This window comes from Sceloporus occidentalis, unplaced genomic scaffold (assembly GCF_023333645.1).
Source record: "Sceloporus occidentalis isolate IW3139 unplaced genomic scaffold, rSceOcc1.0.p SCAF_4, whole genome shotgun sequence".
Taxonomy (NCBI): Eukaryota; Metazoa; Chordata; class Lepidosauria; order Squamata; family Phrynosomatidae; genus Sceloporus; species Sceloporus occidentalis.
The window spans coordinates 33971399-33995876 of NW_028316984.1; the positions used below are offsets into that span (position 1 = coordinate 33971399).

Genomic DNA, 24478 nt, shown 5'->3' on the forward strand with positions numbered 1-24478 from the left:
TGAGGTCTTAAATGTGTTACACACTAAAAACATAGAACAAAAACTGGAGGTGACTCCCTGCAAGCTTACAGTCCAAATAAGCAGGCATAAGGAAATGGCAGGAGGGGATTCTATGATGCCTCATTACGATTCATTCTGTGATGTGGATGAGCATTGGAATGAGGACTATCTGAGTAAACAAAGCCCTAATGCTTATTCCACCAAGTTTTTTGTTCTGGGACTCAGGAGGTGTTATACCAGTATTGCTATGACACTTATGTATCCATGCCCTGGACTGTATGCCCTCTTTGTGGTACAATGTATACCAATACAGGGAGAGGTGGGATATATAAATAAATAAATTAAATCCTTCTGGGTCGCCTGAGGGAGTTGGGTATCGGGGGCTCTGCTTTGCAGTGGTTCCGTTCCTACCTCTCGGGCAGATTCCAGATGGTGGAGCTGGGGGACTGTCGCTCCGATAGGAAGGCCCTGACATCTGGGGTCCCTGAGGGAGCGATTTTGTCCCCTATGCTTTTTAACATTTACATGAAGCCGCTGGGAGAGATCATCCGGAGACATGGGGCATGGTGTTATCAGTACGCTGATGACACCCAAATAGTTTTCTCTATGTCTCCGTCTGATGCAGTAACTAAGGATGTCATCTCTCCTCTTAATGCTTGCTTGGAGTCGGTGATGGGCTGGATGAGGGAAAACAGACTCAGCCTGAATCCAGAGAAAACGGAAGTACTGGTGATTGGCTCTCCTGGTCTGGGTAAGGAAATTTTTCCACCTGTCCTAAATGGGGTCACGCTTCCTGTGAAGGACTCTGTTCGCAGTTTGGGGGTGCTTCTGGACTCATCGCTTCACCTTACTGCTCAGGTGGATGCGGTAGTCAGGAGCACCTGTTATCAGCTTCGGCTGATACGCCAACTGCGACCCTTCCTTGGCCGGGGGGACCTTGAAACCGTTATACATGCTGTGGTAACCTCTCGATTAGATTTCTGTAATGTGCTTTACATGGGGCAACCTTTGTACCAAACCCGGAAGCTTCAATTAGTGCAGAATATGGCTGCTCGGCTGGTTACTGGATGTTCCAGGGCCAACCATATAACACCAGTCCTAAAAGATCTCCATTGGCTGCCTATTCGCTTCCGGGCCGAATACAAGGTGTTGGTTATCACCTATAAAGCCCTAAATGGCTTGGGCCCAGGGTACTTGGAGGACCGCCTCTCCCCATACAATCCGCCCCACACTCTCAGGTCGGGTGAAAGACATCTTTTAAGAGTTCCAGACGCTCGATATGTATCAGCTCAGAGGGCTTTCTCTATTTCAGCCCCTCAGCTCTGGAACTCCCTCCCCAATGAGCTCCATACTTCTACCTCCCTCGATGCTTTCAAGAAGAACTTGAAGACTTTTTTGTTCCGCCAGGCTTTCCCCCCGTGAGCCTTGTGGTCATTCTTTTCCCCGTAGCAATGTTTTTGTGTATTCCATTCTACACAGCCACTTGTATAGGGTGTTGTTAGGTTTTTTTTTTTTTTGGTTTTTTTTTTTACTGTTCTTAATTATTAACTTTGTATTATTTCATGCTAATGTTTCAATTGTCTTACTCTTTGATGTACACTGCTGTGATCGCTGGGATAGCGGTATAGAAATAAAATTTTATTATATTATTATTATATTATTATTATTATTATATTAATGTCTCTTTAAAGTAAATCTGCTTTTGCTGCAGCTATATAGTATTTAATGGGCTGAGACTCCTGTGTTTCTCAGGACTGATTCCCAATGCTTGGCTGGAGTTTGTGAAGAAATACAGCTGACCCTCAGTATTCATGGAGGATTTTGGATCCCCCTGTGGATATCATAAACCGTGGATGCTCAAGTTCCGTTGTCCTCAATGGCGGCACGTGCATGTGGCCGCACCGCCATTAGGGACAATGGAACTTCAATAGCGGTGCATGCACATGGCTATGCTGCCACTAGGGACAGCTTCCGTTGTCCCCAATGGTGGTGGGACCACTTTAGGGACAGCGGGAGTTAATGGCAACACAGCTGCATGCACACACCACCATGGGACAATGAGGGCTGTCCTTAATGGCATTGTGGCCATGTGCATGCACCACCATTGGGGACAATACGGGTTTGCCATTCACAGATGAATCTGCAGATGGCAAGTCCACAGATATCGAGGGCCCACTATAAATCTTACCTTTGCTCCTTTGGAGTCATCTCAGCTTGTGAGTTTATTTTATCACATAAGGAGACTTACATGGTGTAAGAGGTTGATATAGAATCTTATTTATTGCAGTTGGGAGTCTGTTTATTCTAACTGAAGATATGGACTCATTTTGGCCTCCTCTTGTTTTGTAAGGTAATGTGGTAGAGAACCTGAGGAATTGGGAACAAATATTTCAGTTATATCTTATTGCAGCTGGACTAGAAAATGTTGCAAAGAGAGGGCAAGTATCTATCTTGTTACCTTATTTGGGGGAGAAGGTATTTCTTTATATATGCTTTCATTTTCCCCGAGAAAGATCCAAGAGATGTCCCAGAGGTTTTACAAAAGAAGTTATTTTTTACTCTGTAAGAACGTTGTTTTTGAAAGATTTTGCTTCTGGAACTATGTGCAGAGTCCAAGAGTTACCACTGAGGAATTTGTTCCTGAGCTCAAATTGAAAGCTTCTAATTGTGGATTTGGTATGGCAAACAATATAGAAACAGATAAAATTGTGTTCAGTATTAAGGAGGAAAGATGGAGGGGGAGAGACTTTTGAAGAATATGATGACAATACTCTTGAGAAGGCTGTTAAAATATGTTTGGTTGACAAGATAATGAGTTTAGCTGCTGATCATGGTGAATAGTGCAAATGCAAGAAAAAGTGATGGGCAGTATGCTAATATTATTATACAAGGTGTTCACTAATCTTTAAGTTAGATATGGGAGCTGAAGTAAATTTCTTGCTATTTAGTAAATATTGTAAGATACCAGGTGAAAAAGTGATGACTAAGAGTTCTTGTGGCTTCTGGTGGGGCAAGAATACAACCCTTGGGAACTATTGTGTTTGAATGTTGTACATCAAAAGGAATGGGTAAATTATGTTGGATTTAGTTTGTCAGATTGATTGCATACACATGGAGACACATAAACCACATGAGATTCCTGACGTACTGTGGAAGAAGCTGGGTGTAACAGGACTATTCCCATTTTCTTGTAGTCTTTGGGGCCTGTACAGACAGGCCAATATAAAGCTGCTTTGGGTCACTTTGGGGGTATGCTGTTTAATAATAATAATAATAAAGTTTATTTATATTTCCTACCTCTCCCAAGGATCGAGGCGGGATTACATCAGTAAAAATGATACAATAATACAAAATATGATCAATAAGACACTAATACTGAATTAACCGACATTCCTATTAGTTCTCTAAAATAACAATTCATCAACAGCCACACACATCTTAAGAAACCAGAAGCTGCACCAAAGCTGCACTCTAGTCCTTAGGACTGGAGTTTGGCTTTGGTGCAGCTTCTGGCCTCTTAGGACGCATGCAGCATTTAAACAGTATACCTCCCAAGTGACCCGAAGCAGCTTTATTTTGGCCTGTCTGTTCAGGCCCTTTGGTTACTTTTCAAAGTATTCTGAAGTATTAAGTTTACCTGATAAAGACTGCAAGAACTGCGATTGGTAGACTTAAATCTGTGTTTTCTTGCTGTGACATACCAAGAACAGTTGTGATGCCCTTTGCTGGTCAAGAATTTCAAATGTTTGCCCAAGAGGGGCCATTTGCTTTAGCAGTCTAGGGTATGCACAACCCAATGGGATGGTAGTACTAGCAATCCAATCTATAAAGCTGCTATAGGGGTGAAACGGGGCAAAACGGATAGGCAGCTGCGGTCCCCAGGGTGCCTCCTGCCACGGTCCCAAATGGATCCTGGAAAGGAGTGGAAAATATTGTTGAAATATAGAAATACACTCACTTGCAGAAATACTAATAGACAGGATGCTAAGAAGTAAATTTCCAGTAACAACTAATTTAACTACATCACACAAGATTCCTACTGATCCACATCAGGGGATTCAGAGAAATCAGAATAGGTAAAAATATTTCCATAATCAAACAGTCTTCAATTGTTACAGAAGGGAGATTTAGTATGGATAGAAACAAAGGATCATGAGGAAGGATGGCTCCCTGCTGTTGTTACAGCAAAATGTAAGCAAAGGTGTCAGACTCTAGAGACCAGGGTTTGAATTCCCTGTTGGCCCTGGATATCACTGGGTGATCTTGGACAGGTTGCACACTCTCAGTGTCAGAGGGAGGCAAGGGCAACCCCCCTCTGAACAAATCTTGTCAAGAAAACCCTGTGATAGAGTCACCATAAGTCAGAAACAACTTGCAGGCAGACAGCAACAACAATGTTTTTGATATTTCAGTGACTGTTAGAAAAATAGTAGCACATCTAAAAAGTGAATGGTTTGTGAGACATCTTATAGGTAAATACCATAGAAAGCAGATAGTCTTAGCTCAATGCTGACTATAAAACAAATTAATAGAGCTGTTTTTCCCATTTAGAAGAGTTTCTTTCAGAAAAGTTTACCACTTCTCCATGAAAGGCATTCATTTATTTCGGTTGTTGCTGCTGGAACTGACTGTACTGGAGATACTGAAAATGTCCCTTAGGCACCAATTAGCTTCTCAGACTAAAAATAAAACTTCACTTAGATTGGATTATGGCACATCTTTGTTGGTGAGACACTACTGACATGCTCATTGTTTCTTACCATGTCTTGCATCTAGTTGCAGTCTTTAATTATGCGGAATCATATATCTAGAAAAGCTCAGCACATAATAAGTGCACTTGTAAAATGTAGTATATGTGGGAAAATTGAGGCATACCAACATTGCTTAGTTCTGAAAGAGACAGAATTATTTCTGATTCCCAGTAGGTGGGGCTTCAAATGTACAGGTCCTAGTAGTACTAATCTTAATATGTCTGTGACTTGTCCACCCCTTTCACATTAATAATGTGTATTGGTATTAAGAAAATGATAGAAGCAGTGGGGAAAAATGGGAGTTACAAATTCAAGGTTCTTTGTTGTTGTTATGTGCCTTCAATCCGTTTCTTACTTATGGCAACCCTAAGGCAACTCTGTCAAGAGGTTTTCTTGGCAAGATTTGTTTAGAGGAGGTCTGCCATTGCCTTCCCCTGAGAACCTATGACTTGTCAAAGGTCACCCAAAGGGTTTTCATGGCCAACCTGACAACCAAACCGTGGTCTCCAGAGTCCTAGTCCAACATTTAAACCACTATGCTACATGGTTGCCTCCTTATCAAAGAGTCAGTGTAATTGTACCATAAAAGCCTCAGTTAGAATCTCCCAGCTGTTTATTCTTGACGTGAACAGAATTATAGAGTTTGTACTACAGTGCCAAAAACTCCCCTGCCCCAAGCCAGGCTGGCAGGGGAATTCTGGGAATCTAAAATGGGACTTCCTTTATAGCATTACTAACTGCATTAGTTTCAACCTACTAATCACTTGCCACTGCACAAACCAGGGTGTATGTCATGGAAAAAGATACATTAGCACAAGGCACTAGGAAAAAGCCTTTTCAAATTCAGAGTCCCCCCGTCCCAAAGCAACTGAAAAACAAATAGGTATTCTTACATCCTAATGAGCAAGGTTGATCAGCTCAGCCTCATGAGGGAAATGGTGTTTAGCAGTTGGCCCTTGATGTAGTCGAAATAGAATTTCCTAATGCCTGTCCATAAATACTATCAAACACATATGAGATAGTTTTTTGTGGGTTTTTCAGGCTCTGTGGCCATGTTCTATAAGAGTTTATTCCTGACGTTTCGCCAGCATTGGATAATTGGTGATCATTGTTTGCTGGGAAAGCCTCTGGCCCTAAGTGGTTTCTCATTTGCATTTGCTGAGTCCTGGTTTTGGTGTCCTTCGGGACTGGTAGCCAAACTTTATTTACTTTGAGGGTTTCTTCTTTCCTGTTGAAGTTGTCCAAGTGTTTGTGGATTTCAGTGGTTTCCTTGTGCATTCTGACCTGATAGTTGTTGGCATGGTCCGGAATTTCAGTGTTTTCAAACAGCATTTTGTGCCCAGGATGGTTTGTGGCATGTTCTGCTACTGCTGATTTTTCTGGCTGACCCAGTCTGCAGTGTCTCTCATGTTCCTTGATTCGTGTTTGGACACTGCGTTTGGTGGCCCCGATGTAGACTTGTCTGCAGCTGCATGGTCGGTTTATAAACTATTTGGAGATAGTGCTTCTTCACCACTTTGCCTATTCTGTCTAGGACTACTTTGATGTATGATAGGAATTCCTTCCCTTCGGGGTGGTTGCTTGTCTTCACTCCTCTGGGTTTTTCTGGGTCTGGCAGCCCTTCTGATGCCTGAGCTGGAATAACCATTTGCTTGTAGAGCCTGGCCCAGGTGCTTCAATTCTACCAGTGTTTTAATTGTGCTTCTTTTTTGTTGTGATGGTTTGGAATTACTGTGTGAGATATGAGATATTTTCAAGGGAAGGGTCATATTGGATGGGTGGATTAATATTTTCTCCACTGAAACCACTGAAATCTCTCCCAAGCCAAAACTGCAGTTAGGCTTGGAAAAGCCTACTGTTAGTTCTCAGGGAAGCCAGGGGCTGATTTTCAGAGGAGAGGGAAATATTTCACAACCCATGGAGAAGAAGGGGCCATGTAGCCTGCATCTTGTCTTCCGGGTGCCAGTTCCCCACCTCTGTTATTATAGTAAAGCTATATTCTTTCTTTCTCATGCTCACTATCTTTTTCTTTCAATTCTTCTTGCTCTCAGGATTGTTTATGGAACTGAAACAGATTAGTTAAAAAAGTTATGAACCCAGTCAAGATCTCCCAGGAAACAATTCTAAATTTAGTTGTCCCACATGAGATTTAGGTAAAGTTATTTTGTTCTATTTCCACTAATATAAGGGAAAGTGCTTATAAAGTACTTATAAAATTATATATATGTGTCATTACAGTCTCTGAAAACCTACCCTGTTATGGAAGGATGTTTAACTGATTTGCCAGCGGCGTTATGGGAATGAGGCATGGTAAATCACATGTGGCTAGACTGCCCAAACATAAAAACATTTTGAGATACTATACTTAACGTTATTGAAGACATTACATGAGAAAAATCATAAAAGGGGATGAATTACTTTTCTTTTCTTTTCCCCCCTGGATAATAATGCATTACTACTTAACAAATATTTAATTTGACATCTTTTGTTTTGTACGTGTAAACAAATCATCTAAAAATGGAAATATCCAGATGATTTGAACATTCAAACATAATTCTAGGGAGTTTTGGATTTGGCATTGTATGAAAAATTAACCATGAACATAAGCTATATCAAATCAGAAAGAACAAATTTGTTGAAAAATGGTTCTAATTTATTCATTATTTGAAGAGCAAGGTTGGACTTTGGACAATCCTGTTACATTGCCAGAAATGTTATACCTGCTGATGTCCTTTTGTTGGAACTTTTAATGATACTTCTAAAAGACTAGACTTTGTCAGAATCTTGAAAGTGCATTTATGATATTCCTGTGTTATTCATTTTCTTTATTTGTTCACAGCCTGTCATTCTTGATATTTTGTTTTAAGTTGTTTTCAATAAAAATGCTTAATAAAAATATACCTGAAACATTCAGTCTCTCTCACCACACATTCATAACTACAAACACCCACATAGAGTTGCTGAAGAAGTTACAACCTGAAAATATATTAAAAGAACCCAGGAAAGAGACATATTTTCAAACTCCAAATAAGTTAGCGGGAGTTAAATATATAGACTGGAAAATAGTCATTTCAAGGAGTTTTTAAAAATACTTATTTAATTACTGTTATTCAGTGTAACTGGGAATAAAGTGTATGTAACAAGAGGTGTTTGAATGAGGAGCACCACCCACCAATTTAGAATATGATTAATTAGTATTACCTATATTTTATGAGTTTGGTCAGTGAAAGTTACTTTTAGTAATACAGTGAGACAATAGCCTGTTATGAATATTTTTACTGAATAGCTATATTCTGTAGTATGCATATAATATGCATACACAGGAATTCCATGTTAATTATTTGTTGCTGAAGCATTCTTGTTTATTCTCAGGATAAGTCCTCTCTAATTGCAGCGTCGTGTGAAAATCTTAGCCACAATCACGTGACTGTCGCTGTAAAATGCCTTTTTAAACCCCTGATTTTCTCCGTGTGATAAAGTCCCTTGACTTATGTTCATGTAACAAATCATTCCTATCTTATCCTCTTTAATTTATGCTGTGAATACTCAAAACTTCTTCTAGAGGTTCTTCCAGTCTGTCAGAGCAGATTAGAGCAGAGAGTGCAGTGGCTGTAGTGAAGGAGAGATAGTCCAAAACAACTGGCAGATGTTCCAACAGTGGACAAATAGAATTATATTTCAGAATAATTAAATTTAAAGGAGGCATCCAAAGTGTAAAATCTATTCAGGAAAAAACAATAATAACTGGTGTCTTCCATGCTAGTGGGCTGATGAATCCAGGTTTTCGATTCCTTTAGCAGAGCTAGTTTGCTGAATTTCTTTTGGAGGTGTAGGATACAGATAACTCTTTTTAAGATCAGCCTGAAATCTCAAAAAGAGAGGTAATGGTTCAGGCTAAAAAGTCTCACTGCCTTACTTACACAGGAGTCAGTTGTCACCATTGCTCCCAGCATTTTTGTGGGCAGCTTTTCTGCTTTTCCACCATTACTTGCTGTGGTTGCTGTTTCAGTTGGGGTTACAGCCATCCTGGTAATAGAATCACTGTTTTCTTTCACCTCACACTTTACTTCTGTCTTGGCAATTCTGACTGATCATTGCCCTTGTGCTCCTAATAGCACTGCCAGAACAGTGGAATTTTTTTCCTCCACCATCCTGGACAAGAATGAAAAATGCCTTGGTCCACACCCAGGGCAGCTAAGTCATGCCCATGGGTTGCACATCCCTGGCTGAAGTTTTTATATGATCTCTGCAGGTTGCTGCTAAGAAGCATGAAGTGGCTGTTGGAGATTGAGTTTCTTGCCTTATATGGTCAATCATCATTAAAATACTGTAATAATCATCACCAAACTGATAGTAGTAACACTTTCAGCATTATGAAAGCAATAGCAAAACAACAATAATTTTGTATACTTTTGTTCAGTCATTCCTGAGGAGATTCAGACATGCATGAAGCTTGGTGTCCCAATTTTGCCTGATCGTTTTGGGAGAGCTCAGCCTTCCAGACTAATCTAGGGAGGGGACTGAGTCTTCCCCAACTCCCCCCATCAATATTCAATATAGCATTGTTCAGATGTTTCTTTAGGCAGAAATGGATGTTTGTGTCTTTGGGGGCAGGATCCAGAGCTGGGCATCTTGGCACAATCCCAGGACCCCAGTTTGTCCAAGCATCCCATTTCCAAAGACCCTTCACAGATACTTAGACTCCACATATATGATATGTACCCTCTGTTTTTCCAGCATATGGACCACCATCTGTACAGAGGTTTTTCATGTGTTGGTGTTGTAAGCTAGTACACTTTGTGCAAGATGTATGTTTGAATGCTTGGAGGCCTGGGAGGCCTGGGTCCGGAATTGCAACCCAACACTCCATCCCAGATTTGTTTACTGGAGTTTGGAAGTAACTTGTTATGGATAATAATGTTACAGGAAATAATGTGTTACAGATAATAGGGTTACAGGAACACATTGTTTTGGGGAGAAACAAGGTCGTAGTGAGATTATTCTCATAGGAACATTGAAAGCTGCCTTATGAGACCCTTGCACCATCTAATCCTGTGTTTTCTACTCTAACTGCAACTTTCCAGGATTGTTTCCTAGACCTGTCTGAAGATTCCTGGTGGTAAGAGGGTTCAAGCTCTGATTTCTATCTTCTTGCCACTACATTTTCTGCTACAGTCATTGGTGCTGTGAATGCTGCTGCTGGCCAAATGTCACTATTTCCCAATAGCTGCTTGTTTCTTTCATAGTCCTCCCTAAGTAGAAGCATAAAAATGCACCTTTTTGCTGTGTTTCCCTTAACTATCCCCATCAGAATTTGTAGAGAGTAAAAAGTGGCAAGTTTAGAAAGTGCCCCCATTTCTAAAACTGCCACTTTCCCCCTTCTAACATTCTTCATATTCCATCCCACTTTTGCATTAATGTGAACTAGTGACTGTGAGCTACTCTTTCAGGGAGTTCTGTGGCACAATAATTTTGCCATCATCCTGTACCATAAAGTGGCAGGTTCTGGAGTCACTACTCTTACTGCTTTGGGCCCTTCAGGTATTTGGGATTTAGGTGAAAATTTCACCACCAGCAGCAACACTTTGGCAACACCAGAAAGGCGCAGCCCCAGAGGGTTCCTTGGGCGTCAGTCAAGCCCCCAGCCCACGCCATCCCAAGAAATAGAATGAACAAAGAAACATAAATGGACGAATATACTGTACATAATGTAAATAAATGCAAAAGTATGAAAGATTGAATGGTTATGTGTTGTTTGTGTGAGAGTGGATGCATGTTTTTATTATTTAGGAGTGGGTGAAGGTGTGTGTTTCAGGTGGGGAGCAGGGTGTCTTTATTTATTTATTTATTTATTTATTTATTTATTTATTTATTTTTGTTTTAGCCCTGCCCATTAAACCCATGAAGTTTATGATATCAAGGATTACAGTTATATATATATATATATTGGGGGAGCAGGATGAAGTAAGATAGATCAGTGTCCCAACAGCTACGCGATAAACTCTTAGCTGAGCCTAGGTTTGAATGAGGAGCACAGACTTGCATAGTACTGTAGCTAAGGGACTATGAATCAGGAAATCCGATGAGACAAAATACATAAGAAATAGAGCCATATGCTCTTCTTGATCTGAGATCAATGAGATTCCAGTCCAATAGAAAATAGTTTAAGCCTGTGGATGGTTTTGTAATCAAAACAGTGGTGTCCCCTGGGAAGTATGTTGGTGAATATGACAAACTTCTGTTAAGCTTTGATTTGATCAGAGGCCTGGAGTAGAAGCAATGCCAGACACACGCTGCACAGATGCCAGAGCATAATGCGATTTGGTTGAGTGTTCACACCTAACCCTATTGCAATCGATTTTGGTCTGTGGATTCGTGATCTCAGCAAAGCAAATTGTATCAATTTTTAGGAAAACAGCAAATAATTGTGAAAGGGGAAGAATGCACAAGTTTGTGGAGGTTAAAAACATGGGATGGATTAATTACAGAAATCATTTGCTTATCAACAAAAATAAGTTGTTTTCTGTTTGCACTCCCTCCCCAAAAAAAGCTTTATGCTCCATGAATAAATTGGCTGTGCAGGCATATTTTTATTTTTATTTTGAAAGACATCTTTGAAAAACATCTTCAGAGGTGTTTTAAAAAATGATATAAAAATAGATTTTTCTAATTTTCTTTTTGCTTCCAATTGTTTTGGTTTGCCAGAAGTTTCTTATTTGAGAGCATGTCCCCAAATTTAAAGTTCTTTGATTATATTATCTCTATTGATAGTCATATGTGTAGAATATTCCATAGGATGAAACAAAGCCTTCCTTCCTTCCTTCCTTCCTGAATTAATGTGAAATAGCAAGTTTAGTGACTGTTCCAAGCCGACTAGAAAGCCACTCACAGCACATTCTTACTGTTGATTTGGTACACTCCAAGGTTGGAATGCCCCAATGCTTTCAATGCCATTAGGTTCCTAACAACAGGGAAAGAATGGTATTCATAAGCAATGGGAAAAATTTAGACCATATAAACCATTTCATCCACCTAACAATCTGTGCTGTCAACAACTGCAGTAAAAGCCAGTGGTTAAGTGCTATCTGGGAAATATTTAATATCATCTACCTGTAAGGCTCATATTTAAAGGCCACTATCCAGTGCTTTCATTCCATCCCTTCTATGAGAGGACATTCTCCCTCTCTCTTGGCCACGTGGTGTGCGCTAAAAACATTTAAAAACTTGCTCTGTACATCTGGGAAACCCTCAGGAGCAGGATTTCAGCACCAGCCATAACAGTAGGTGGGACAGGATCGTTCTAGAAATCATGATGTTGCAACTGGTGGTTGTCTTAGCCTCCCAAAAGGGGCCGTGGTGAGAACAGGATGGGGCTAAGAACGGATCTTACCGCACAGAGGAACACCACCACTGCTGCTGGACGTTCCCATCATGTTCTACATCCGTCCCAGAGGGGGGCAATTTTTGAGAGCACTTTTGAACAGTTCTCAAAAATCGCCCCCTCTGGGACAGATGTTGAACACGATGGGAACGTCAGTTGGCAGCAGCGGTGTTCCCCTGTGTGGTAAGATCCATTCTTAGCCCCATCCTGTTCTCATCATTCCCCCTTTTTGGAACACGACGGGCCTGTTCTAGGGCCCATGTGATAAAGTTCTTATATTTTGGCTTCTGGGTGTGTGAAGTTTTGTAATGGGACTAAAGTTTTTGAACAACTCTGAATGGCAGTAGGCCCTCCCTTTTCTTCAAAGAGCTCTTGGTTTTCCATGTCCACATGATTGTATAGCCCTCTGAAGTGACACCCACTGGATTTATGGCACAGTTTGACAGAAGAATATGCTCCAGTTATCAGTAAATTATTAATTTGCAGTAAATTATTAATTCTATATTTAGATATTCATGTATGTGCCCTCCTCTTTAAGTAATGCTGGTGAGCATTAATACAGTTGCTTTTCAGCTGTTTTATTCCACCCTGGATTTCATGTTGAATTATTTTAAATAAATAATTAAGGGGCAGAGCTACTCTTATCCAAATCTAATTAACAATGTCTGCATTGCACTCCTGTTTCCTTTGTCTTTTACAAAGTAATAAACTGGTTCCATTTGTTTGTACTTATGATTACATTTCTTTACTGTTACATGGCATTAATTTAAACCATTGCCGTTCTTTGATTAAAAACCGATCTTCTTGACATAGTAGTAATATCAGTTTGTTGTTCGTCATGAAAGCTTGCAAAGCTTACATAATAATAATAAAATGCAAAAAAATTATAAGGTGTGTGAATTTCTCTGTGTGTGTTTTATGTATACAATGCAGAATTAGTTACAACTACAGGCTTCCACAGGCTTAAAACATGGAGCTGCTTGAGGTGAAATGAAAATATACAGTCCTCTGACATTCTGTGTGCCCAAGATGCAGTTGTCAGGCTGATTTGAGGGTCTTGACTTTTAAAGATGAATGCACACGTCTTTTCCATTTTGTAGTCATTAGTGTATATGTTCAGAAATAACAGAAGCAAGGTATAAATAGCTTTGCTTTGTGAATGCATAGTGTCATCATAATCATCAACAACAGAGAACACACAATTACCTAGCACCATTGTTTTTTGACTAAAAGGAAACATATCAGCTGAACTCTTTTCTCTAAGATAAAAATGAAGTAGTTGATCCAAGTGAAATAATCCTTAGAGTAGACTCACTGAAATAAATGGATCTCCTCTACATTTAAATCTGTACGCCCTCTTTAGATTGTTTTAATGCGTTTCCTTTCTCCTTGTTGACACTGTGAAACAGTCTATATCTGCAACTATTTTTTTGGCATCAGCAGGTCAATCTAACTAAATTTTAAAATACTTTAGTGCATTGGGTTGTTTTTACAAGTGCTTCCAAAGAGTGCTTTCAGAGGAAGAGAGGAGGAAAATACTGCAGATAAAGTAAGACGTGTCCTGCTCCATCAGAGATTCATCTGCTCTAAGCAACAGCTTAGATGCGATGGCACAAAGCAAGCCAGCCTATAGGAGCAGGTCCAACACAGAATACATTTAGCATTGTAGCCAGTATGACAGGCAGAGCCTGGAAGCTTATCTCGAAACATTGGATTAGTTGTTTTATTTTATGTGACTTGATGGTTTGGCTTGTTATTTGAATTGTGCCACATTACTGGCATGTTACTGTTTCCTTTCTTTTAAAATTAAACGTTAGAAATACAAAAAATAGACAACAATCCCCCCACATGATTCCCCCAAAATAATGAGTTTTATGAGTTAATTGCTCATTGTTCATTATACTTTTTTTTAACAAAAAGGAACTCTATTATCAGTCATTTTGTTACTTTTTTAAAAAACACACACACACACTCAAACATAATGCATTGCAGGCAGTGTCATTACTTCTAGTTTATTATTTCCAAACTTGACCATGGATACAAGCTGGGACTTGAGGTTCCACTAAGTACAATCCTTCAGCTCCCCTAACTGAACTGATTGATTGACAAGGATTTATATCCAAGCCATGATATAAATCTCCACTTGCTCAAGAGTAAATTGTACTATTCCCTGTAATCTTCTGTAGACTCTAGCTTCTTGAGTTGAGGACTGAAAGAATAAGAAATAAAATGTGGGATGTTCCTCATGGCCTCGGTGCTCATTAAAGCAGTCTGAGGTCTGAGTTAGAGGGCTATGAACAGGGATTCATAGGGATTTGAGAGAGAAGCCCCCAGTTCAAGACAACCCAGGATTGATCAGATCTCTGCTCAGAGTCACTATACCTGGAGATCTTAAATTGCTGTTGATCCTGGGCCATAACAAAATAAAATAGCATGCACATAGCCTTCCTTTCATGACATCACCTCAAATTTGGATTTGAATCTAGATAGAATAGTACCACTTTTTACTTACGCATTTACTTCAGTGCTCATTTTATTACAATAACTGACCACTATAATAGATGAAGACAATTTTGAGGTGAAAAGGCTCAAGTGCTTGGCTATTGTGCAAGTTTTAATTTTTCAATTGAAATTCTTTCTTCTGATAAAATGTTGAAAGGTATGTAAGGTAGTATTGTTACTATTATTTGTCAGGACAGAATAAGAACAAACGTTGCTGAAAGACATTTTAGTTTGCACCTCCATTTGACCTTTGTAGTAACTAGGGTTAAATGGAGGGCATAGACTGATAAACTAAAATTTAACTTGTAAACATTCACTGTAAGCTGAAAGCCATCTTCTTCTACAGCAAAGAATGACACAAAGTAATGCAAATGTTTTATTTATCATGGGTATGCCAGCAAAATAATTTTGGAGTAGAGAAATGGGGTGATAATCTCTATGTGAAATAATGTCTGTCTCTTAAATTGTACATTTTGGCATCTTTCTGGATCCTATTACATTATATCCCACTCCTACAACTGTATAAATATGTTAAATAACTTGAGGCTTTACTATCCCTCTGTATTGTATCTGAAGAAGTGGAGTTAAATTCACAAAAACTCATGCTAAAGAACAAGAACAACAATATTCGAGAAATGGGTGTCTTCTGAAGATCTCAGAGCCTGGGCTGATTCAAACAGGGAGATATGATCACCCAATTAATTTTTTTAAAAAATCAGTTAGTCTTAAAGGTACTGCTAACTTTTTTTCCCTCCTCCCTTTCTCCTTTTTGTGTCAATGTTGAATTATTATCACTTTCTGTGAAATTGTGGCTGCGCTAGATAGATCTTTCACCTGATCGAGCATGGCTCTTCTTATGAAGAGCAGCAACATCTTATGTATGTCTGCTCAGAAATTATCACTAGCAGATACCAGTGAGGGTGGTGAATATGTCTGAGGTATTAGTGTAAACTATAAGTTTGAATAGCTCCTTTATAATATTCAAAGTGTTGAACCTGTTTTGGGGATGGGGTTACTCCACCACTGGAAGTAAGTCCCACAGAGTTCCCTATGGATTCCATCTGGCCAAATGGGTATAGATTTGCAGATGAACACATAGTCCTGAGACTATATATAGTCCATCTAAGATATGGAACTAGCTTTCAGGCTCAGAAAAACTCCTGATTCTCTATTGTTCTACTGCTCTCCTTCTCGGTGGTTTTAGATGCTACTCCTTTTTTGTAGAATACATTTTCCTTAGAATACAACTGAATTTCCTACTGAGAAATTGTTTTTGCTTGGTTTTGTTCATGTTAAAATCTACCATTTTTCTACAGAAATTCTACATGTTCCTAGGGGAACCATGACGAAAATAAGCCAAAATGCAATAGGATTCTTCCCTTTGATGTGGAGAATTCAAAGGCTGCTGAAGATATTAAAATCTTCTTTTTGAACTATTTCTGTTTTGTCTTCTAATTTAAGTTTATTTTATCCTTACTTTAGAGAACCAAAGATTGTAGCCTCAGGCTGGGTTTAAACTCCTGCTTGGAAATACAATATATCAGCAATCTTCATTGAAGTTCAAAAAAACTGAAATTGAAGTTGTGTAGGTTTTTTTTAAAGTTTCCTTTTTATAAACATATCTGCTGATATATATTGCTAGGTGGGCGCAGCAGTTTTTGAGTCTGGATTTAAGGAAACTGACATTGATACCAAGCTTCAACCATTGGGGTTTGGGTTTGTTTGTTTTTGCTAGTTCCAGGATAAGTTTCCATAACCAGAAAAAAAGTGTTCACCACCTAATTGCAGTATGCTGAAGAAATGCTAAAGTAAATCTTGAATTAGACAAATCTGAAACATCTGAAGTTCATGCGGAGATGTTAAAACTGTGTGTCAGTAGTGCCACTTCAGATACCTCGTAGAAACTCAAGTGATTGAATGCTCAGAGGTTAGATATAAGTAAGTAATTACCTTCTTAAGTTATTAACCTAGTTGGTTTTTCTAGTGAGGTGGTCCAACTCACTGGGTAGCCTGATTAATGCAGAAGTTATTATTATGCATTAATTAGTTAATTGATACTATAGAATTCATAATGGTGGGTAGTTCCGCTGGCAAAATTTATTCATTTCATTTCATTTCTGTGCTTCCTTTCTCCCAGAAAAGGACCCAAGGCAGTTCACAGATTTTAAAAAAGTGCTTTTTTAAACATTTTACATTAGTGCTTTTATTTACTTTTGGTGGGTTTTGTATTTTAAAAAACCCAACATTCTGGTGACAAAAAACATACTTTATGTGGAAAACTACAGTGTTTTCTACCCCAAAAGATTATTCTTCTTCACATAAGCAATATTTTGCTGCTAACAAATATTTTGCAGAATATTTATGCAGAAAAATATGAAAAGTTATTGAAAAATGAGTAAAAACTCTCAGTCTCACCCAGTGAGTAGAAAACTTTTGAAACTTTTAATTCTTGCAAGCAAGAATGAAATAAGCAAAGAATGCATATTAACATCCTACTCTGATGGCCTAAAGAGAATGAAAGTGGACATATTACAAAGTAATTTATGGCATCCATTTCATGTCAGTGTCTTAATTCACCCTCTTTTTTTAACAGTAAAAGCTGCTAGCAGATCAGTAAAATTAAATACCATCAGCAGAAGAGAAAGGGGGAAGCTCTAACTGTTCTTATCTTTCTTTTTTTCAGAGTGTCTTTATGAATCAAGCCTGCTGGGGCACACAAATGAAGGATGATAACAGTGGCCAGAATTCAATTTCTTCTGTTATGCCACCAAAGCTGACATTATGTAGACTGTAAATAGATAGATAGATAGATAGATAGATAGATAGATAGATAGATAGGGAAAGGAAGACTTAACTGCTACCAGGGTACCATCCATCCTTGAAACCTTTTGGAGGGTCGAATTGTAGCCCATGAAACAAGGCACAAATGCAGCTGCTTAATGGAAGCTGTCATGTTGGTTTTTGAATTCGCTATCATATCCTTGACCTCTGATTTTCTGTTCAGAGGGGAATGGTGGTGGTTTCAAAAATCCCTTCCTTCCTTCCTTCCTTCCTTCCTTCCTTCCTTCCTTCCTTCCTTCCTCCCTTTGAGCACAGATACAGACCATTGGAGTCAGCTCAGAAACATATATACTACTTCTGTAAGAACTAGGTGAAAGATTTTAATTGCAACAACTTTTAATGAGTTGATTTTTCTGTTTGCTCTAGGTAATGGAAATGTATCTTCCATTTTGTGGGATTGCTATTTCTAATGCTCAGCTGTTTGCTGCTTCCAGGAAGGAGTATGATAGAAGCAGGGTAAGTGAAAGTTGCAGCTTGGGACAGTGCAACTTATTTTTTTTTTTTTTACATAATATACCATCTCACACAACCACATGGTAAATGGCCAAGTGGTCATTTACAAATAAGTAACACTTCAACACTTCAAAATCTTGATTAGTGAACACACTTCATACGATATCACCTATCCATGTTTTTGTTTTCGTATTAGTGCCATCAGATACCTGGAGCAAATTAACAATGAACTTCTGTACATATCTACTCAGAAACCAGTTTCATGACACTCCACTGACTTTATTTTCAGATAAAGTCTGTACTCAGACTTAGCCAGGAATAAGGTCTAGTGAACACAGTTCAGCCAATTCTAACTAAAGATGCAAACAGTTGCATTACTGTATATTTTATATTCCCATTCTTCATATTTTTGTATCACATTCAAGAGCTGCTTGTAACTTGCAGTTCTCTTTCTACTTTAGCTTGCTGATATTTTTGCTCATTGCTTCCAGTAGTCATTCCTTTCCACTAATTTTATTATGCCAAGAGTTTTTGATTTAAATGGCAAGGCTTTACAGCATGTAACTTATGAGAACACATTGCACAGCCACTACAAAGTGCTTTCCTGTGTTCTGTGGGGCCTGACTAGTAGAAATAAATTTTCTGGCTTTCATTTATTGACATTTCAGCTGTTTTGATCTCCCCTCCATATGGGTGACATTTGCCAGCACAGTGGGAGATAGGGGAAATAAAGGAGCTGACACACATTTTTAGTGAGCAACAGGAGACTGTATCACAACTTCATAAATCCATGATTTGGCATGAGAGAGGACAAAACATTAGGAAAAAACTTGGGAGGACTCGGTGGGAAAACCTGTGAAGAGAAATGGCTTAGTTGAAGTTGCAGATAGGATTGTTCCATGGTGTCCATCTGAACTCTGTTTTAGCTGATGACATTCTTGAGGAGCCCAAATTTGTGAGATACAAGGAGTAAATGTGCGGGATCTCTATTTATAAAGTAGGAGCTTTAAATCCCCAAATCAATGATTGTACAAAACAAAGCATCAGTTGTAACAGAAAAAAACAAACAGCATATACTGTAAAGGAGTCACTGGAGCAAATAAACAGGCTCCAAACTTTGGTGAGCCACAGAGATGTATTTTCTTCATAAGGCTGGCCCAACATGCTTACCTCCCCCTACTCCCAATCCTTGAAGTAGATTTTGCTACAGTGTGGCCACACCAATCACATCTGAAGGAAGCAGATTGCCTACAAGGGGATAAGGCCTGAGTGGGCTGTGTGATACGCAAACAATTCTCCAATACCTAACCACTACTAAATATACATGTCGCTCAGTTTCTCCTAAACTCAGTTTCAAAGTTTCAAATTGTTCTATTTTTGCCTGATATTTATTCACTGATATTCTAAACTGTAATGCCACTGTGGTTTGCAGAGGCATATAACAGCAGATCACATTAATGTTTGGTCAACCTCCAAAGACTTAGTTGACTGCTACTGAGAATTAATTTGACACGTTATATTAAAACATATGGGATGTGTAAGAACTGAGAAGAAAAGAATTTGCATTGTGAAACACATAAATTAGATAGTGAAATCTGGAGGAGTGTAGCTGTGACCTTATGAAAATAAATTTGTTTTGCGTCTCTAGTTTTAGAGCAACTGCAAATGGTTTCCATCCTGCACTCAATAATACAGGTTTTACTGTATTACACCAGGTTTATGTAACTACAGGCTACAGTGCAACTGTAATTCTTTTCGGTGTCATTAGGGCAGCCTTCCTCAAGATGATAGCTTAAGACACTTTGTACTATAACTCCCATCAACCCCAGTCAGTATAATCAGTAGTCAAAGATGATGAGAGTTATAGATCAAATCAGCAGCAGGGTGCCATATTGGGAAAACCACACTGAGGATGAAGTGTCTGTGACTGAAAATTAACATGGAGCAGCCCCCGCCAGAATCAGTACCATTATGGTCCAAAACACACTGCAGAAATAATTCAGTTTGAGATTGCTTTAACTGATTTGGTCCAGTGCAAGGGGATCCTGGGAATTGTAGTTTATTGTGGTACCAGAGCTCTCTAACAGAGATGGCTAAATGTCTCACAAAACTAAAGTTCCCAGAGTTCCCTAGCATTGAGCCAGGGTAGTTAAAGCGATCCCAAACTGGATTATTTCTGCAGTATGTTTTGGACCTATGTTTCATAGCTGGGCATGATTCATCTAGGGCCAAATGAAAAGCGCAGAAATAACTCTCCCTTCAAGAATATTCCAAGTATTATTCTTTGGTGTTATAAGAGGTAGTTGTCCTTGGCTATTTATGCACCTAAATTTACATACAAGAAGGCTAACAAGTGTAACAGAATCAGTAACTGGTGTCTTTTATAACCTTTGTTGCAGAAGTCACACAGTAATGTATTTATTACCTTTTGCAATAGATGGTGATAGCTTTCAATTCCATGTATACAGGCCTTGCTGGAGGTGGTTAATGACCTCTTTGAAGAACAGACAGACTTAGAGAAAATTGTGAAGAAAATTATGCATCGAGCCCAGACTCTCCTAAAGTGTGAGCGCTGCTCAGTATTGCTTCTTGAAGACATTGAATCACCAGTAAGTAGTAGTTTTGGAAAAGATAGTATATTTACCAATGGCATGGTATCTTTTTTCCTTGAGGAAATATTTTGTGCTCTGTCATAGATACTACTCTGTGAATGCCCTTGAAAAGCCCAAAATTAAGTTAAGAAATGCATATGTTTATACATGGTGAATAAATTTTCAATGACTTTGCTTGGTCAAAAATTGTAATTGTGAGTCCTGTTCCAATCATTACCACCACTGCCTCTATTTCCTGAGGATTAGGCCAGGTATATGATATTGGGCATCAATTTGCCTAGGCCACTTTTGGACAGCAGTCAGTCCTGAATGAGAAAGGCAAGGCAAGACTGATGCTCAAAGATGTACGCAGAACACTTTCAGGCAATGATCAGGAGGGAGGTGTGAATGTGAAGAAGGAAATGATCATTTCTCCCTGTGTGGCAAAGTCATTTCGGGCACCTTTGCCATAGAACTGCCTTCCTCCCATTTGTATTTTTGTTAACATTTTGCATAACAAACATATTTAACCCTATGGAAAATTCTTGTTTACATCTGTGAGTGCTTCTTGAAGGCATTCTACCCTGTCCTAGTCTTAGTCTTAGTCTTCTGATTTCTTAACTGAAGTCTTTCTGATTAATGACTGAGCCAAGGTATGGACACAGTCTTGAAGTATTTCAAGATCTTCATTGTCTGCTTTAAAGTTATGCAAATCATCTGTGGTCATTATTTTATTTTTCTTAATGTTCAGTTGTAAAGCTGCTTTTGCACTTTCTTCTTTGATTTTCTTCAGTAATCATTCCAAATCTTTGCTTTTTTCTGCTGATAGTAAGGTGTCATCTGCATATCTTAGACTTAAATTGTTGATGTTCCTTCCTCACTTTCTTCCTCTGAGTCTAATCCTGCTTTATGTATGAAAAGTTTAGCATTCATTTTAAACAGATTAGATGATAAAATGAAGCCTGACCTTACTCATTTTTATAATATGATTCTAATAAAGTCTGTATAATCAGAAAGGACAGTAGTACAACAGAAGGGACAGTATGCATTGCTTGGATGTATGGTATAAAAGTAAGGACTCAGAAAGAGCAAGACAGCTCTTTGCTTTTATTTATAATTTTATATCACCAGAAGGAAAGAATGACCTAATGTCATAGATATGAAGACCCATTTCACACTGTTATTTTGATGTGATGATAAAGTCACTATAAGTTAACACTTTTTACCTTGCAGTAGCAGCAAGACTTTTCAAACTCCAGGAACCAATTGTAAATGATTGAAAATGAGTGTGTCATTCATGAGCTTGTATTGCACAGGGATCATCCATACCTGATGCCTAGTGAGGTGAATTCTCCAACAAGCCTCAAAACTGCACACCTCCACTTTTGGGGGGTTGTCACCTGCTGCCCTGTTCTCCAGTGGCTGCTTTAGATAACCAGGAAAGAGGCGTGTACTGAACTCTCTTTTTACAGATACTTTCCAGCCTAGGATTGGAATGTGCCTTTAAATCAGTTAATCTTTAGATGGAGCTCCTGCTTCCATCGGCTGCCCCATGAACTTCAGTGTAAGTGACAATGTCTCATGCACTGGGGGAGCTGTGAACAGAGCCATCTCTTCTGGAGGACTAGTTGCACACCTTCAGCAATTTAAAAAATACATTGTATTAAACTGACAGTTTTGTAGTGCTGACCATTGTTGTGCCTGTGGCAGAAATCTGTATGTTCAAAGTCATGCTCAGGCAAAGATAAGTCACACTTTTCTCTAATGCTGGCAGGCAACACTGGATGCCACCGTTTGTCTTTTCAGCTCCTTCTGGATCCTTTCCATATTTGCCTGTAGCAAATGTACAAAGGCAAGGCTTGACATTTGAGGACCTTGCTCTTCTTTTATCTGCTTAGCCTGCTCATTCTTACTGTTTCATCAGATACATGGTTTAAATTAATGGTTACAATTCAAAATGTTGACAGGCCAATCTTAGAGAAAGAAATGTCTGATACTGATAATGAAGACTTAAAGGGAGCTCTTATCATAGACTCTAATTGAGTATCAAGGATTTTTCTCAAATGAGGCTATGTTTGCACAATTGTCCTGCCTCTTTCACAAAACTTCATAGAAGGTACAGTTGATGTAATCTTCCCTTTGTAATCTTCCCCTTGTAAACCTCCTACATTTTCTGGATGCTTTCTCTTGTCTTATCTTTCTACCAAAAAAAAAAAAAAAAAAAAGATCATGGAGGAAAAAATGGAGTAGCTGTCCTTTTGAAAACCTCAGTCTAGAGGCAGGCATTCTTGATTTATCATCTATCAAGGATTTGTTGTAATTTGGGTGTTGTTCTTCTTCTTAATCAACAGAGTTACAATGATTAAATGTAAACATTTTTAAAATCATTGAGTAATTATGATGTTTGCTGTGATCGTTCATCAGTTACTTAGGCGGGTTCCACACCGCCAAAAAGTACGTGCTTGGCACATACTAGGGTTAGGAAGGGGCGTCCTTTCCTTAGCGTCCGCACATCTCGGCGCCATTATGACGCCGCAAGTGCGCCAATGGCACCGCAAACACTGGTGTCGGCAGACTGCCCTTTTGGGCGGTTTGTAAAGTGCCTTAGTTACATATGCATAAAGATTGTCTGACCCCTGTCCAAGCCTACTTTAACAGACAGCAGCTACATTGGGAGAAAGACGTCTGTTCAGCTGCCAATCAGGACAAAAAGAGGACGACTTTGCCAGCCTCTTCCTACTGTATTATGACGTTTGTCATAGTTTTACCTGATGTGAACCGCTTTGATCTTGAGGAAAAGCAGTATATAAATAAACAGTTTATTTGTTATTATTATTATTTATTAAATTGGCCTAAATCTATGTACTCTTTTTGACATGCAGTCTGAAGGCAACATGTAGGGTGCAGCTGCCCTGAAGAAATAATGCAGTTTGACACCACTTTAAGTGTGTAGCTTCATCTTATGGAATACTTGGATTTGTAATTTTACAAGGTCTTTGGCCTTCTCTGCCAGAGTGCTGGTGCCTTACAAAACTTCAAATCCTAAGATTCTATAGGATGGCAGTTAAAATGGTGTCAAATTGTATTATTTCTACAATGTAGATGCACCTGTAAACTGCTGAGTCTTATGTTGTCATTCTCTCTTGCCTGTCTGCCTTTTTGAAAAAGCTTTTGTTTGAAGATGAACCTTTGCTCCTAAAAGGTACCACCAACATTTTCTGCCATTTTTGTTTCAATCAATAGAGATGGTGCCACAGTATGGCCTAATGCTTTGAAGTTTGTTGGAAGGTTTACTTGTGTGACAACTAGCAGATGGATAGACATGTCATTATGTTGCAGCAAAAACAGTAAAATGTCTTGTAGCACCTTAAAGTCTAACAATTTTTATGGCATAAGCCAGCCTTCTCCAACCTTCACCCCTCCAGTCATTTTGTACTCTCATCATCCTGAATATGGCTGCAAGATTTACAGTGTGCTCTGCATGGCATTGGTTGGTTCATGTGACTCTTGTGGTCCCTTCCAACCTAGGATTCTGTTATTGTAGCTCAGGGCCTTGTTCTGAGTCTTCAGTTGCCATGGGTCATCTGCAGGTGGGAGAAAAGAGCGCAAAAGCTCCAGTTTTGCTGGGATCTGCTCCTGGCAAGTGGAAGGGGCTATGTGCAAATCTGTTTCAGCTGGGTTTTAGCCCAGAAGCCTCAACTATAATCCTGACTATTAACTAGCCTGGCAGATGGTGATGGAAGCTTTGGTCCAAAATTTCTAGAAGAGCTCAGGTTGGAGAAAGCTGAAATAAGCTTTTGTGCACCTGATGCAGGATGAATATATGTATTAGTGTGACAGAATGAGATTGTCTGTGCAAGAAAGCACTTTAAAAATGGTTGTTCTATTAGATTTGTGGTAGTGAACATAAAATTTCCATGTTATATACATTCTTGGCTTATTTAGCTGAGACAGAGCTT

At 39.0% G+C, this 24478-nt stretch overlaps 1 protein-coding gene across 1 annotated transcript in view; it reads left to right on the plus strand.

Moving 5' to 3' along the window:
- Nucleotides 1-24478, plus strand: part of LOC149313712 (dual 3',5'-cyclic-AMP and -GMP phosphodiesterase 11A) — a 169407-nt gene that overhangs the window by 37323 nt on the left and 107606 nt on the right. The window contains exons 2-3 of the mRNA XM_089523024.1: nucleotides 17842-17931; nucleotides 20397-20537. Of these exons, the coding sequence (XP_089379150.1) occupies nucleotides 17842-17931; nucleotides 20397-20537 (231 nt within the window). The remainder of the gene's footprint in view (nucleotides 1-17841; nucleotides 17932-20396; nucleotides 20538-24478) is intronic.